Source organism: Euwallacea similis, chromosome 19 (assembly GCF_039881205.1).
Source record: "Euwallacea similis isolate ESF13 chromosome 19, ESF131.1, whole genome shotgun sequence".
In the NCBI taxonomy this organism is placed as follows: domain Eukaryota; kingdom Metazoa; phylum Arthropoda; class Insecta; order Coleoptera; family Curculionidae; genus Euwallacea; species Euwallacea similis.
The window spans coordinates 687,574-703,142 of record NC_089627.1 but is presented as its reverse complement, the minus strand read 5'-3'; the positions used below and the strand labels follow the sequence as shown (position 1 = coordinate 703,142).

Here is a 15,569-nt window from a genome sequence, read left to right as displayed (position 1 = left end):
GTGGTTATTTGAAGCTGACCCTTTTGCTTGCCCAGACAGGGCAAGAAGTCGCCGGATTACAGACCGAGGGACATGTTTACTCTAAGTGTTAAACATGACAGAGTGGTAAGTTGTAAGTGTTACTTTAGTTCGGAAACTCCCTCAAAATCATGTTTTCTTCAAAATCCCATTTTCGAGCCAATGCAAGTAGGTGCTCAGTATGAGGCTTTATACAGGCTGCTTGCCAACAATTGACTTAATCTCGGGCAAATTTCATCCAACACACATTTTCTCCATGCACGGTTTCACAAGGCGAAAAAGTAGTCAATTTGCTGCCGCAACGACATTCCTATACTACAGCGATATTGATGTATCACTACTTGTCTTCGACTGGACTAAGGAAGAATCTAAGACCGTGAAAATTGCTGCTTTCCCAACAAGCCACATTCGGCCCGAACTACATGCGGTTACGTCGCGGTTTGCCGAAACTTCGCTGATGCAGCCCCATGGTGGCAAATTTCTATTTTGTGGCGGCGTGCACGCCGGGCATGGGCTCTCGGCCTTCACTCGTCCGGTGGACGGGTGCTCGCTCCTTATGATCCCATGCCGAAAGAAAACCGCCAGAGGCTGAAAGCCGATAAATTCAATTTAACTCATTCTGTAGGGTGAATATCTCTCATTGTCTCTTTTTGATCCCAACGGCCACCTGGAAGTTTAGTACACGCTGTATAGCTGATGTAAAATTTTTAAATTCCTTGTTTTGTTTAGCAGCTTTTTCGTGCTCCTCTTTTACTGAAGTACCGAGCGATTTACTGTAATTGCGCAAACAGGGTGGCCCTCTACATTTTTGTAGAAATGAAAGGATTTACCTTCCCTAATTTTAAAAATGTGAATATTTGTCTCTACAGGGTGACTCATTGACAAAGGGGAATCAATTTTTTTTTTAATTTTCATTTTACAGCACCTTGAGTTTTTGAGATATTAGTTTCAAATGTTGTACGCATATAGTTCTTTAGAACCTCCACCGTTAGATTTTAAAGCTTCTTCTGAAAATTCACTAAAATCTTATTGAAAAATGCAGTTGAATTACATTTTTTAACCGCCAAAAATCCTCACAGATCGAAATTATTTACTTGGGGATCCACCCCACGAAGGTTTCTGAAATTGCCTAGTTAGTCGAGCGAGCCACCGTCTTATAGATGGCGCGACCCGTTTTGAAATTTCCACTTACCGCAGCAGTAGCAGTCAGCCGGCCAATCGCCGACCCTGGGAAACAGTGAAAACTCGCCCAAATTTCTAAAGCCTTCGGTATTATTATATTGATTTTTTCAGGAAAGTAAGTAATTTCCTAACCCGTTTTCCAGTCCTCCGTTCGGCGTTAAAAAATTCAAAACGTAATCGGGCGGTGCGTGCGCGAGCCCCGATCCACAGATAAAATCGGTTTTGTGTTAATTTTCGGTCTGCAAATTAATTTTGGCGGTCTGGAAACTGAAAACCATCAACCGGTCCATACTGACGAGGAAGGTGAGCTCCAAATGCGTTATGAATGACTTTCGAACGGTTTGGTGGGGATTTTTCTGCATAGAATCGTGAGGTATCGCTTAATCCTGCATTCTTGCATCGGCACGAGATGTTCAAAGGTTTATTATTAAGAAAATTCATTCGGCACGTTTCTTAAAGGGGTTTGGAGAATTCTAACCTGAAAACTGGAACGGGGTTAGGGCCTGTCAGGTCAGGCCCAGTCTGGATAGCCGAAAGCAGCTGTTTCGCGGAATTTTCATTTCATAGTAAGCCTCCAGGAATAACCAGATTAAATAAAAATAAACGATACGGCATAATACGTGGACTTATTGGCTCTATATCCAGTAAATTGCAACCTTATCCAGACGAGTATAAGGGCTTTCAGGCGCATTTTTTTTCAAGTATCAAATCACCCGGATCACCAGCATGTATTTCTCTATTACTGGTTTTGTTAAGTTGATTTCGATTATATACCTTTGATCCAGAGTTCAGACCAAGATCTAGACTCATACACCTTTCACGCAACAAGAATGGGATAATCACGTGGCCGTATGGTACCTATGCATCGATCAAAATTTATTGTATGAAGTGGGTACGTACTTTTTTACCTCATTCGGCCCACAGTACCTGCCCAACACACCTTTAATGAACAATACGTACTTCCTTGATATATGCGATTTACGCTTGTACCGTCTATGACGTTATCATCTCGTGACTACGATGATCATTATTATTGTCATTCGTCCACTGATGAAATATATTATGCATTCTTTAAAGCACGGTGATGAATAGTTTGCCTTTTTTTATCAGGGTCTGGATGCGATGAATCACAGTACTTATAGAGCTATTTGAACGTTTCGGGATTATATTTTTTCGATAATTTTCATGATCTGCATGCATCTGATCAACGGTTTGAAGTAAATCAACAGTGCTAGCATTGTTCAAGCTTGGCTTTGACAGATCTATCCAATGACATAATTTTTTGAAAGTTTATGCATTTTTCAAAATTTTGAAAAGTTTTGAAAATTGAAAACAAATTTTGAAACAAAAAATTAGGCGTGTTTATTTTACTTATTTCACATGCCAATCAAATTTGTATGTGACAGTGTCAAAACTTTTTATGAGTTTTTGACATTAACATGCGTGCGATAAAATTTTAATACCAAAAAATTCAATTATCAGTGTTTTTTTCTCGTTTGTTAAATAACTATTAATGAATACTCCTCATACTTCCCATCAAGTTTTTATTTAAGCTTTTCAACCCAAATCTTAGACACACTGTATACATGTAAGAACGCGATATACGGTATTACCGAATGCAACGTGAGATTTTAGTAGGCGATTTTTGGCATCATTTGAAGAGAAAAAGTTCTCATAAGCAGCAGCTCTTGGCAGCATCTTTCCTAAGGTACCTATTTATCTACAGGGTGGTAAAGGTTGGGTGGAACAAAAATAACAAATTGATTTATTTCTGCGATATCAATCGAGATGTTTTACTGTATTTTTTATATATGATAGCTATCGAAGGCGAATATTTTGCCCTAAAGAAAATTACTAATTTCCATCAGTAACGTCATGGATACGGACATATTGAATAGTTCTGAAGAAAAAATGTTATTTACAGTTTTCAGGTAAAAAGAAAACCATTGACCTACGATATACGATAGTTACTACTGTTTCCAGATGATATTAAATCATCCTACCGCTTGCCATGTTTCTCGAACCTGCTAGGACACACCTGATACGATTTACTCATGCTCCTAGTAGCAATAAACAAAATTTCTTTGGCAAGAATTTAAGTGTATTACTTTCTGACTATGCGGAACCTCCTTTTTCGTGTTCTATTAACCTATTTTCTTGGTTTATTGCTACTTCACTTTCCCGGTACGCCTCTGTTTTTAACTAAACCTTGAACAAAATACAATAAATAAAGGGATTTAAGGTACCAGTATTGTAAACTATAGATAAGATAAATAATTCAGAAGAAGACAAGCGTTAAATTGAACGTATGACGTTATGGGACCCCATTAGTGTAGCCCCACGCCTCACTATTGCATGATATAAGTAACTTATGAGTCCATTTCTAAAGTGATACCTGAGTCAGTACTCACCCGCGCTTGTAGATTAATACCATTGTTTATTGCTTTGAAGTAAAATTTGCCGTACCTTTCCTCATCAATCGCAATCATGATAATGCTCAACAATAAAGGTTAGTACCTATATTGATAAGGCTCAATTTCCTGTCCATTTCATTAGTACTTAGCGTTAGTGTTAACTGCCCTAGGCCTGCTTAATTAACCGCTGAAAACTGGATCTCGTTTTCATTCATTTAGTAGTTTTGTCAATGAATAACTCAACATCCTGTTGGAATTATGGTCTATGGATTAATCGGTTTAATTTAACAAGAGGTGTAGCTATACTTGCGTTAAACATATATGATAGTGTTACCCCATGTCTATGGTACTGACAGCTCTAGAAAGAGGGGTTCGTTTACGGCTACAAGATCTAGTTTCAATTGAACATGTGTGATTTATTAAACGCGTTCGTTTAGCGTCTGATTAGGAAAAAAGAGATGCTGGAAAGAACGTAATAAATAAAAATTTCAGCGTCATTTACTTTTTTTTCATTTTTCCCATATAATTTAAGAACCCATTAAATTGCCACAATAAGCACTTCCAGTGTGTTAATTGGTGGGTAAAAACCACAAACACTCCTAAAAGATAATATTTTTTCATTTTTATAACGTTCGTGTCTCATTGCCAATTTGCAAAGAAATAGTACCAGTAAAAAATTGTTTCCGAATGAAAGTTCACCAATTATGGTTTATTATTATTATTTTTATTATTTATTTTTATACTAATTTTCTTTTGTTTTACTATTTTTTCATCATATTGATTAGTCTCAAATTTGTATCTTCGCAGGTTGATACATTTTCTTGATTTGGGAATTCCATGAATTGTCATGTCTAATCAAAAAACTGAAATTAAATACATCCTACGTAAACTAATTTTTATTCCAATAAACAATCTATTGCATTCGCCTAATCGTATATTTTTAATTAAAAGGCATTTACTTAACGTTAATTAAGAAATCGCTGTAGTTTGTATGCTTTTTTAAAACGATTATTATTATTTTTTAATTAATATATGATATTAACATTTTTAGCCGTGTCTTTGATATAAAATAATAATAATTAAAACAAAATGTCGGGCTATAAATCTACATTGGATCTTACAAAATCGTGCATTAGCTAGATAAAAATGTTAAAATGGGAAATGATTAGAAGGTATTAGAATTCTGACTCTAGAACACCTTGTACAAACATACGTCATTTGTGAATAGTCGTTTAAACGGAAAATTTATGCCTTGTCAACTGCATTCGATAAATAGAGAAAGTCGTCGTTAAATCCTTTAGTTCTTCCCCAGATGCGTTTCAGTGTTAAACCGTAAAAAAATTAGTGAAGAGAACTAAAAAGAAGAATTTAAAAAAGGTATGTAGCTATGATATTAATTGTTCCTTTCGGACTCTGGCATCAATCACCAGCGGAGCTTCACAAAAGCAACCCAAGACATTGACCCCCCCGTTTACACGTCGCGGTACTGATTCATGAGACCGCTATATTAACCTACTTCCGCCTCTCCTCGTCTTCTTCGCTTACCCCACTGACCCAAGAAAACAACAACTGAAGAATTTCGAAGAACGTCCTCGAATATACCGGGTGATCGGTGTTCCGGGTGCCACCAGTAGTCCACGTCTGTTCGTCTGTTCTTGTATTCATCGGGTAGAGCTTTCATCTGGTTTGAGACTGGTTAATGGCGAGAAAGTGCTAAGTGTGGAGCTGCTTGGATATTTGGATTTGTTTTGGAGAAGGTTTGCCACAATTGTTTTAAAGGAAATCTAAGAATAACCGAAATTTTTTAACAACTTTACAACCTTTGTCCGATCATTCGTTTTAAAGCGCTTGAATTAGGTCTTAATTCCTTTCGAACTCAGAGAACACCCTTAGTTGCTTTAGTGTTCTTAATCCTCTCCCTCGCCGTACTCAAGAAACCATCGTTATTTTAAGTCAATGTCTTATTGGTTGCCATATAAATTAATTACATATTCATATCTTCTCTTTACTTGTTGGGTCATAGTCTGATATCTACCTGGCCAACAAGATATATGTATGTATATAAATACATATATTTATATATCTTTTATAAAGGAATCGTTATGTATTAATCAGATAATAGTGTTATACAGGGTGTTCTGTGACGTGAGAGAAATACTTTAGGAGATGGCTTCCGAGGATTTACGACTCAACTGAAGTAATCAGGATTAATATTGGATGCATACTATTTTATTAAATCGAGAAACGACATCTCATAAATTTCGATATTTTCTTGAAAATCTAAAAAAAAATAAGGAAAACTGGAAGCCGTAGTGTATCAAAAACTGTCAATTTTTATATACCGCAGATATATCCGGAAGGTAATTTTTTCTGTATAGAAAACGAAGTGAACGAAGTTTAGTTTATTGTGTGAAGATCACACTGTATATTTGAATTGTGGCGCTTAGTAAATAAAGATTACGTCACGTTCTTAAGTTAAATAAAACCTAAAAGTGAATTTAATATGCCGCACTTAAGTCTAAGCATGCGTAAATTTGATAGTTATGCATGCAGAAGCGGCAATGTAAGCCACGCTTAAACTTAAACTATGCTTTTGCACTTATGGCGAATATGAGAGTAAATCACTGGAGCATAATAAACGCAAAATAACGTCTGATAATATTTAATCAAGGCTGTATCCAAGGCCTTCTAAAAATGCTGAAATGGGGCATCTCACTATAAAGAAATAGAATATAGAATCCTCAGCATTAGGCGATGGCATTAGAATGCGAGGTGCAACAAAATTAAACCGGAACTAAATCCACTCTATCGAGAATAAATTAACCGGTAGGTGCAGATACCTATTACCCCATAAAACGATCGTCGAAGAATTTCTCCGGGGTTCTCCCCTGCGATCAAAGGTCGATTCCACTTGAAGAGACCTCCAAGTTCAAGGTAAATGTAACGGTAATCAACTTTCCTTTCGTTGTCGATTATCCGCCCAGTTCTTGCTCATTATTCAGGTTTAGACGACAACGGCAGGTAGTATTACTTGGTACCTACTTTTAGTACTAATTTGGCGCATATTAGAAAGTGTGAAAAATAACGGATTTGCTATACTTGCTCTGTTGAATTTAATTGGTTATTGGACACATTGATTATTGTCCTCAAGTGGAGGAGGGTTCATTTCTATCATGAATTATGATAGAAATTTAGGCCAAAATCAATGTTTTGAACTTTAGAATATTATCTAAGTACGTCCGTAGTCCTCAGCCTTGAAGCGGTTCTGGAGTTAGGAAATTCGACACAAATATTTATTCCAATCCTGGCGTAATATCCAGAGAAAGGCACGCCCTATCCAGTAGTTAAACTTGCCATCAGTATGACGTTTGTCTAACAGATCTGCCATAATGACAACTATTTTCACTCATTTCAGGCGAGCGCACCACCGATCCGTAGTGACATGAAAACGACCCGTTTCCGCATTTCCAAGAAATAGCACCGTTCCGTTTCTTCCAAGACTTGAAGCCGAAACTTGAAGAACGCATAAAATTAAGTTTTCCAGTTTCAACCGTCGCTTACCTGCCTTTTGATTTGAAGCTTCAACGCGAGAAGACATTTGCACGATGGTCGTCGGCGGGCGAAAGAAGTGCTGACCACATAAAGGTAAGCTATGACGAATATCGAGGATAACATGAATATCAACATATTTTGAACGCTTAAGGTGGGCTTACCCCCGGGCTAATTTCGCTAACAGGCAGTGCTGAAAACGAGCACTCACCTGAATTTTTTCACTGAAAATCTCTAAATAAATAATGCACAAACAGATTATTTTTAGCCCCTTAACACCAACTTAACATGCGGCCCACGCGTTTCCTTATTTATTTACGTCCGTACGAAAACCCGAGCCCCTCCTCATGGTTCTAACCCTCATTGCCCGTTATAACGATTTAGAGTAGAACATATCTCCAAATCGAAAGTGATAAAAATAGAAAGCATATAGGTGTTTTTATTGTGTAATCTATTGCTTTAGTTTAGTTCTGCGAATGCCGGTTGAATAATGGGGAAACCTTTGTTGTAGATCTGGAGGGTTTCTCTATGGTGATTCAGAAGTTTTCTACGAGCACCAGTAGCGCATCGAAAATCCTTCCAATGGCTGCCATCAGCGCGAACGGGCCAGTGGCGGCTATCCAGGGGTCAGTCGCTGATTTTTACAGCGGGAAAACCGTGTTTATTACCGGAGGCACTGGTTTCATGGGCAAGGTATATTTTTTGAGTGTTATTGGCAAATTTTTATATGATATAGGTAATTTTTGGTGATTCACATGTGCAGGGTGTCCTAAATATAGAGTTTCACTGGGATTATGGAGTCGGCAAAAAATATGAGGCGACTTAACTTGCAAAACAGTGCATTTGTGTACAGAAATAGGCATTATATGAGCAAATTAAGTTTCTTAGACTTTTTACTTGCACTTCTTAGAGTTTTTTCAGGCGTCCTAGATTTCAAACAACCATCACCATGAAAGTCACTTTATTTGAGACACCCTATATTGGAATTCTGGCAACTATAAGAAGTTTTAGACATCTTGATCTTGAAAGCTATTTAATGGGTTAATTCATTTCAGGTTTTTAAGAAGTTTTGTAATATATCAAATTGGATTTTTTCCTCGAAATACAAAGACGTTTTTTTTTTTAAATTTTGATGTTGCCAATGTTTCTATAAGATAGAATATCATTTACTTTAGTTGTATATTACATTCTCCAGATACTCCAGAATTTCTAATAGGCTACTTACAGTGAATTACCCTGTATATGATTCTTCGTGATGCTACCCTTTACTGCCCATTGATACGTTGTTTCCAAATATAATCAAAAAACAATTTTTTGTTGCAAACACTAGCAGAGCATTAAGTATATAACCTGAACTAACCTAAGAACCGAAGAGACATAATAAGCATATAATAGGCTAATCAATAATCAATTAGGCAACAAAATAGTTATTACGATTCGAATCCTAGCTAAAAAAAATATTAGAGATCTATTCCATTAGTTCGGTTACGCCCTCCTCAATAACGAGTATTTAGTTGGTGGAATTAATTACTATTAAAAGTAATCAAAATCCGATTGAATCTCTGGATACTTTTCTCCCAACGTTTTCGGAAAGTCTAATGATTCCGCCTTTTGCATCCATCGTATTATCGAATGACGGATACTTATGATGAAAACTCTACAAAAATGCATTTTAATCCTAATTTTTTTCTAGGTTCTATTAGAGAAGTTGCTGAGGAGCTGCCCGGGAGTCTTAAACATATATCTTTTAATTAGACCGAAAAGAGGCCAAAATGCACAAGAACGCCTTCAGGAACTTTTGTGTTCACCGGTAAGTAATCTGCGCTTAAATCATACCGACATATTGCGATTTAAATTTGTAAATTAGACAAAATACACTAATTTAATTCACAAATTTGAATGTTCGTTAAAAAGAAAATCTAGTGATTTTAGTCACGTAGACGGAAATTTACCTGTAATAGGTCTCCTTCCTATAATGGCTCACTGTTTAAATAACTACATCACAAATTATCGCATCACTAAGTACACTAATTCAATTCACAAATTTGAATGTTCGTTAAAAAGAAAATCTAGTGATTTTAGTCACGTAGACGGAAATTTACCTGTAATAGGTCTCCTTCCTATAATGGCTCACTGTTTAAATAACTACATCACAAATTATCGCATCACTAAGTACACTAATTCAATTCACAAATTTGAATGTTCGTTAAAAAGAAAATCTAGTGATTTTAGTCACGTAGACGGAAATTTACCTGTAATAGGTCTCCTTCCTATAATGGCTCACTGTTTAAATAACTACATCACAAATTATCGCATCACTAAGTACACTAATTCAATTCACAAATTTGAATGTTCGTTAAAAAGAAAATCTAGTGATTTTAGTCACGTAGACGGAAATTTACCTGTAATAGGTCTCCTTCCTATAATGGCTCACTGTTTAAATAACTACATCACAAATTATCGCATCACTAAGTACACTAATTCAATTCACAAATTTGAATGTTCGTTAAAAAGAAAATCTAGTGATTTTAGTCACGTAGACGGAAATTTACCTGTAATAGGTCTCCTTCCTATAATGGCTCACTGTTTAAATAACTACATCACAAATTATCGCATCACTAAGTACACTAATTCAATTCACAAATTTGAATGTTCGTTAAAAAGAAAATCTAGTGATTTTAGTCACGTAGACGGAAATTTACCTGTAATAGGTCTCCTTCCTATAATGGCTCACTGTTTAAATAACTATATCACAAATCATCGCATCACTAAGAGCGTCAAAGTATGTCCAGTTATTGTTAATTCTGTTAGTAATATATCCACAGAAAGGCCCTGTACCCTGCTGCTTAGGTAGCAATATGTAATTTTTTCGTCACCTTCCTCCAGAAGTCAACTGACAATAAGTTATAACTTTTTAAGGCAGTTTTATTTTGAAATTTCAATTCCCGAACCACGGAATTAGATTTAGGACTCAGAGCGCCCCAAAAGCGTCACAAAGGGCAGCTAAAATGTTACTTTAACTAACTGACCATTAAGTATATTTACTGCATCTTTGAATCACTATAAAATTGCTGGTGTGAGACTTTGATTTCTTCCCTTGATGTCCTGAAGGCGAGAAAAGCTTATTTTTTGCTATGGAAAATAAAAACCAACAAAACCAGAACTTCCTCATTTCACAAAACTGATTATTGAAGTAATAAGGAACTATTTATTTCATTTCCTTGCAATAATCGCAAATTCTCGATGCAAATTCCCAAGGCCTTTCCAGCCCAGCACGCGATTTATGCCATAATTAATTCGTATAGTGGAACGAGATATGAATTATTTAGCCGAATCCTTTATAAATAAATAAAAAGAAAGTTGTTTTTGTGTCAGTTGAATTCGTTTTAGGCGACCTATCCATGGAACTGATTTGGTATTGATAAGTGGCTACTAATGCCGGACAATCATTTGCCAATGTGTGTCCTTCAGTAACTGCTTGTTATTATTTTTTATGGAACAATATGCATAGGAAAAAAATAAAAGTGAAGAAAGTCGTGCACGTAAAGAACGTCGGTTTGTCGTTGACCAGGATATGCGTATTGGGAGAAAGCTCATCGAGAGGTACAAGTTTGCCAGTGAAAATAAAAAATTTATTTTGTGATAATAGAATTTTTTACACACTTGCCGTGTTTCGTCAGGTAATAATAGATCAACAACCTTTGTACCGCACGCATTACCGCATTTATCAGAACGTAGGAGTCTAGCGGGCAATAAAGTTATCAGGTGCGTGTCCTGGAATTAGATCACCAGCTTACCTTAATATAGAATTTAAGTATTAATAATTGTTGTTTCCCACATTATAATAATTATGAAATTACCAGAAATAAAATTCTCCTTACCTGAAGGCTGATTGATATATCAGCAATTTGTACAAAAATTATCCCGCTGATATCATCCTATTACGGCATACTTTACTTAGCTACCTGTCACGTTAATTTCATTATCGGCAGTTAAGTTGTTAATCGCCTGGTTAAAATGAAGAAAAAAAACATTTTTGAGGTTCTTTCTTCGTCGCAATCATGTAACTATGTGGTGCAATATTGAGGAAAAAAAATGGTTGAAAATCATAAAAAAACGCTATGGTGTCTATAAGAAAATCTTCAGATACTGACTCCAAACAAGCATTAAATTGGGATTCTTTGACTTCATTTGAGCGTCCTATATCTTTCTTGCGATTTAGAAAATGTATTAGCCGACACAGTAAGACAACTTTCGACAGCGTGCCAGAGCATGACTCATCTAAAAATCCTTTAAAATTTCATGTTCTTTAAGAAAACTGTGAATATATTAAAATAACATATCGCGACAATTTTCTTCTTCAGTTATTCGACCCTCTTCGCAAAGAACGACCAAATGACCTCTCCAAAGTGCTGCCGATCGAGGGCGACATAACGCAACCTGAGTTAGCCATCAGTCCAACCGACCGATTATTGTTATCCAGGTCCGTAAACGTAGTATTTCATAGCGCTGCCACAGTAAAATTTGACGAAAAACTGAAGTTGTCCGTGACGATAAACATGCTCGGCACTCAGCGATTGGTCGAGCTCTGCAAAAGAATGTCCAACCTCGAGGCTTTGGTAAGTTGGTCCTCTCTCTGCACTCGGAATCTCGTTTTCAAACTCATCATTCACAGATCCACGTTTCGACGGCCTACTGCAACTGTGACCGCATGGAGGTAAAAGAAGTGATCTACCCACCGCCAATAGGGCCGGATCAGGTGGTTTCGGTGGTGGAGGCTCTGGATGAAGATTTGGTGGACTCGCTCACGCCCAAATTGATAGGCAATCGCCCCAACACATACACCTTCACGAAGGCGCTGGCCGAGTGCTGGTTGAAGGACAATAAGGGTGACTTGCCTCTAGTAATTGTGAGACCCAGTATAGTCTTGAGCAGTAAGGACGGGCCCTTGAAGGGTTGGGTCGATAATTGGAATGGACCTACCGGCTAGTATTTACTTAGAAATGTTGAGGAATTATGTTATTGGGTTTGGATTATTTCAGGGATCATTGCAGCCGCCGGAAAAGGCTTTTTCCGAACGATGCTGTGCCAGAAAACCAAAAAGGCCGATCTAGTTCCCGTTGACACCGTCATCAATTTGATGATCGTGTCGGCCTGGAGGATAGCCGGCGCCAAGACGAAGGAGATACCGATTTATAACTGCGTCACAGGTTCGTATGCATTCTGATCAATTCGCGACACATATTCGCTTTCATTTATAGCACTTTCTCCGCCTCGACGCAGTCTAGGTGACCTAGAAATTTTAGAAAATTTCCTCTTGTTTTTTAGGACAAAGGAAACCGATCACGTGGAATGATTTCATTGGGATCTGCTTCAAGTACTTGAGGAGACACCCTCTGAAAGAGATCATGTGGTACCCGGACGGGTCGGTGACGGCTTCGAAGACTGTCAATACAGTGAACAGGTGCTTCCTACATTGGATACCCGCTTATATCATGGATTCGTTGGTCTGGCTGAGTGGAGGAAAACCCATGTAAGTGGATACTCTAAGATCTAATATGAAAGTATAAACGTTAAAATTGTCTTGAATGATTTACATCTATCTATATTCCGTCAAGAATACTCATACTGGGTCATCAACGGATAAATCGTTTACAAATAAACCGAGAAGCTTGGCTGGCACCGTTATAATTTTTAAACAACGTACGTAAAAACCTCAAAATATCATACACTATAATGCCCATAATGTGAAGATACGAACGATAAATATATCTTTTATTTAATTCTGAACTAAAAAGGTTAACGTTTATGGAGGTATTTACCTGACTGGACTAGGTCATGGTTAAGCCAAGCATTTGAATTATTTCAGCATGATCAAAGTGCAAAATAAACTGAGCAAAGCAGCCGACTGTCTGGAGTACTTCACGACGCAACAATGGGAATTTGACGATGAAAACGTGAGGGCATTAAGTCAGACCCTCGGCGAGGCGGACAAGAATGAATTCTGCTTCGACGTGGTTACTATCGATTGGGAGAAATACTTAGAAAACTACATTCTGGGAATTAGACGGTAAATCAGTAAAACACTTTCCAACTTCATAGACGTATTGGAAACATATTTCATAGGTTTATCTTCAAAGAAGACGCATCCTCAATCCCAAAAGCCCGAAAACAAATCTCCAAGCTGTTTATGGTATACCGGCTGCTACAAATGGTGGGGGTAATGATCACGTGGCACTTCCTGGCACTCAGGTACGCCCCTTTGAGGCGGTTGTGGTCGAACGCACTACGGCTACTTTTACGTCTGGCTACCATGCTGCCCTTTATGTAAAAACCAAACAAATAGGACGAGCACTTGTGATTTTGTTACATCGCGACGTACAAATAGATGGGTTGGGGTGTTTGACGAGTCACGCGCGATGGTCCCATTGGTATAAGACCCCCTCAGGTAATAAGAAGCGCAGTCTGCACTGTAGCGAGACGAGCGGGGATCTACTTTCAGTATAATAATTTTAAAGGTAAGCTGGATCGATATGCCAAACGTTAATTGCTCTTTATTATTGTTATTTAGTTGTAACTTGTGTGTCGATTTAGAATTAAACAGAAGTTCCCGTCTTTGGTGTGTGTATTTGCGTCTCGTTTCGTTACGAGGAGGTTCGCGCTAAGGTTGTTTATACAAAGAGCTTGAATCGATGTTCGAATTCGGGCCTGAAATCAGTTTTATTATGAGATGATTTTATGAGAGTTGTAAGGTCGCTTAAATTAGTTTTACACCTCCGCCAGATGTGAGTTGTGATTTTTATATGATACGCTGACACTCATATCTTACAATTTAAATAACGAACGTGCGAATAATTAATAAATTTCACGATGAGGAACGTATTTCCCTGAATATATAAAATTCAAATATTCAAATAATCAAATATAATTTATTTTATTTTTCTGCCTTCTTCTTCTTCGATTGGATGTGTTTTTCAGCAAAATCTCCAACTTTTCGACCCGAAAGAGAATATCGATTAAAGTCCTGTATAAACACCGCTGTTTTTCACCAAAAAGAACCCAGATGCGTTACTGTAAAGAAAATAATTTAAACAAACTTATTACCGGGCTGCTGAAATCGATACACTTACAAGATTATTGCTCAATCACGTATTAGTGCGCATGTCCTGCTAAACTGCAAAATTGAAAAAACCTGAGATTAAAAATGGCACTTTGGTAAATTTGAAATTTAGTAAATTGATGTCAGTAGCCCGTAGCAAGAACCGAAACGTCTTCGTTCGTTCTAGTAACTATTTTGGTAATTTGTTGACGAAAATAATTAGTGCTTCCATTTGGCTAATATGGCTTCCTATGCGAAATTAAACGCACAAAATGCTATTATAACGCGTACTCTCTCTATTTAGGTAATATGTAAGCGAAATGCTCAGCTTGAAGGGCGTTATTTCTTTTCCGGTTCAGAGGGCGTAATTCAAGCCCTCCAAAGCACATTCCAGTTTTATATACTACACCCGTCCCCGAAAGAAGAAGCGAAGACGTTTCATGCAATTTATATACTATTTATTAAACAAAAACTATTTATTATTATTGATATTGTTAAACGCATTGGCTACTTTTAGAAGTAATGATAATTTATTGGAATTAATATTATTATAAAGTATTTGTTTCTTGTTGATATTTAGGATTGGTTTTATAGGTCAATAATAATTTGAGCTCGCTCATTCCATGATGTTATGTTTAGTTCGTTTCTTATTTAATATAACTATTTATTCCGCAACATCCATCCACGTCCATTATAATAGGTATGCTACAGGTTGACTCTACTCACGATAGTTATTACTTTCGTACATCTACTTCCGAGGAATTGTTACCGATTGCCTTGTAACCCAATCAAGTGCAACAAAAAATTAGTTGTGTCGAATCTTCACTAGGGCGTGGCTGTAAAAGTTCTCATATTTCCGATTTTTTCCTTTTCGTCAATGCTCTCGTTAAATTTGCCTATAAGTATTGTAAGAACGCATGCATCATCAGGAAATATGTAAAGTAGAAAAGCTGTAAAAAATGCATTCGTGAAAGTGGACAGATAATTAATGATAAAAATAATAAATCATTGCGGTCAGATTTTTCGATGTTCTGTTTAAACGTACTGTTATTGTATGGCAAATTGTCAGATGCTGTATTAATAAATTTAAATGTATTTTCCGGGGAACGTCGGGGAATAATTGTGATTTTGACGGCCGTTTTGGTGGTCTAGGTGTTTTATGCAAATATTTTAGTCATACGATTTGATTATAATTACTTATTATAATAATTGATGATAATAGCCGGAACGTAAAAGTCGGTTTATTTTCTTCGTTTTTTGCAGAATTAGATAACAAATAAAGTTTGAATTAAGAAAGCATTATAGTT

The 15,569-nt window shown here is 36.9% G+C and overlaps 2 protein-coding genes across 4 annotated transcripts in view; one reads left to right on the top strand and one right to left on the bottom strand.

Moving 5' to 3' along the window:
* LOC136415213 (high mobility group protein I-like) overlaps positions 1 to 15,569 on the bottom strand; it is a 36,917-nt gene that overhangs the window by 3,623 nt on the left and 17,725 nt on the right. The window lies entirely within an intron of this gene.
* On the top strand, positions 1,252 to 15,559 carry LOC136415024 (putative fatty acyl-CoA reductase CG5065). Of its 3 annotated transcripts, none has more exons than XM_066399371.1 (10): positions 1,252 to 1,503; positions 7,030 to 7,259; positions 7,675 to 7,856; positions 8,857 to 8,973; positions 11,528 to 11,782; positions 11,839 to 12,148; positions 12,206 to 12,373; positions 12,492 to 12,696; positions 13,033 to 13,233; positions 13,290 to 15,559. In XM_066399371.1, the coding sequence occupies exons 3-10, from the start codon at positions 7,692 to 7,694 to the stop codon at positions 13,492 to 13,494; spliced, it is 1,626 nt and encodes a 541-aa protein (XP_066255468.1). In that variant the 5' UTR covers positions 1,252 to 1,503; positions 7,030 to 7,259; positions 7,675 to 7,691; the 3' UTR covers positions 13,495 to 15,559. The 3 variants fall into 3 exon arrangements, with proteins under 3 accessions (XP_066255468.1, XP_066255470.1, XP_066255471.1); XM_066399373.1 differs by lacking the exon at positions 1,252 to 1,503 and adding an exon at positions 3,614 to 3,709; XM_066399374.1 differs by lacking the exon at positions 1,252 to 1,503 and adding an exon at positions 4,971 to 4,991.

Coding starts and splice junctions, on each gene's coding strand:
- LOC136415024 (XM_066399371.1), top strand. CDS start 7,692: ATGGTGATTCAGAAGTTTTCTACGAGCACCAGTAGCGCATCGAAAATC. Junction 7,857..8,856: donor GCACTGGTTTCATGGGCAAG/GTATATTTTTTG, acceptor ATTTTTTTCTAG/GTTCTATTAGAGAAGTTGCT. Junction 12,374..12,491: donor GATTTATAACTGCGTCACAG/GTTCGTATGCAT, acceptor CTTGTTTTTTAG/GACAAAGGAAACCGATCACG.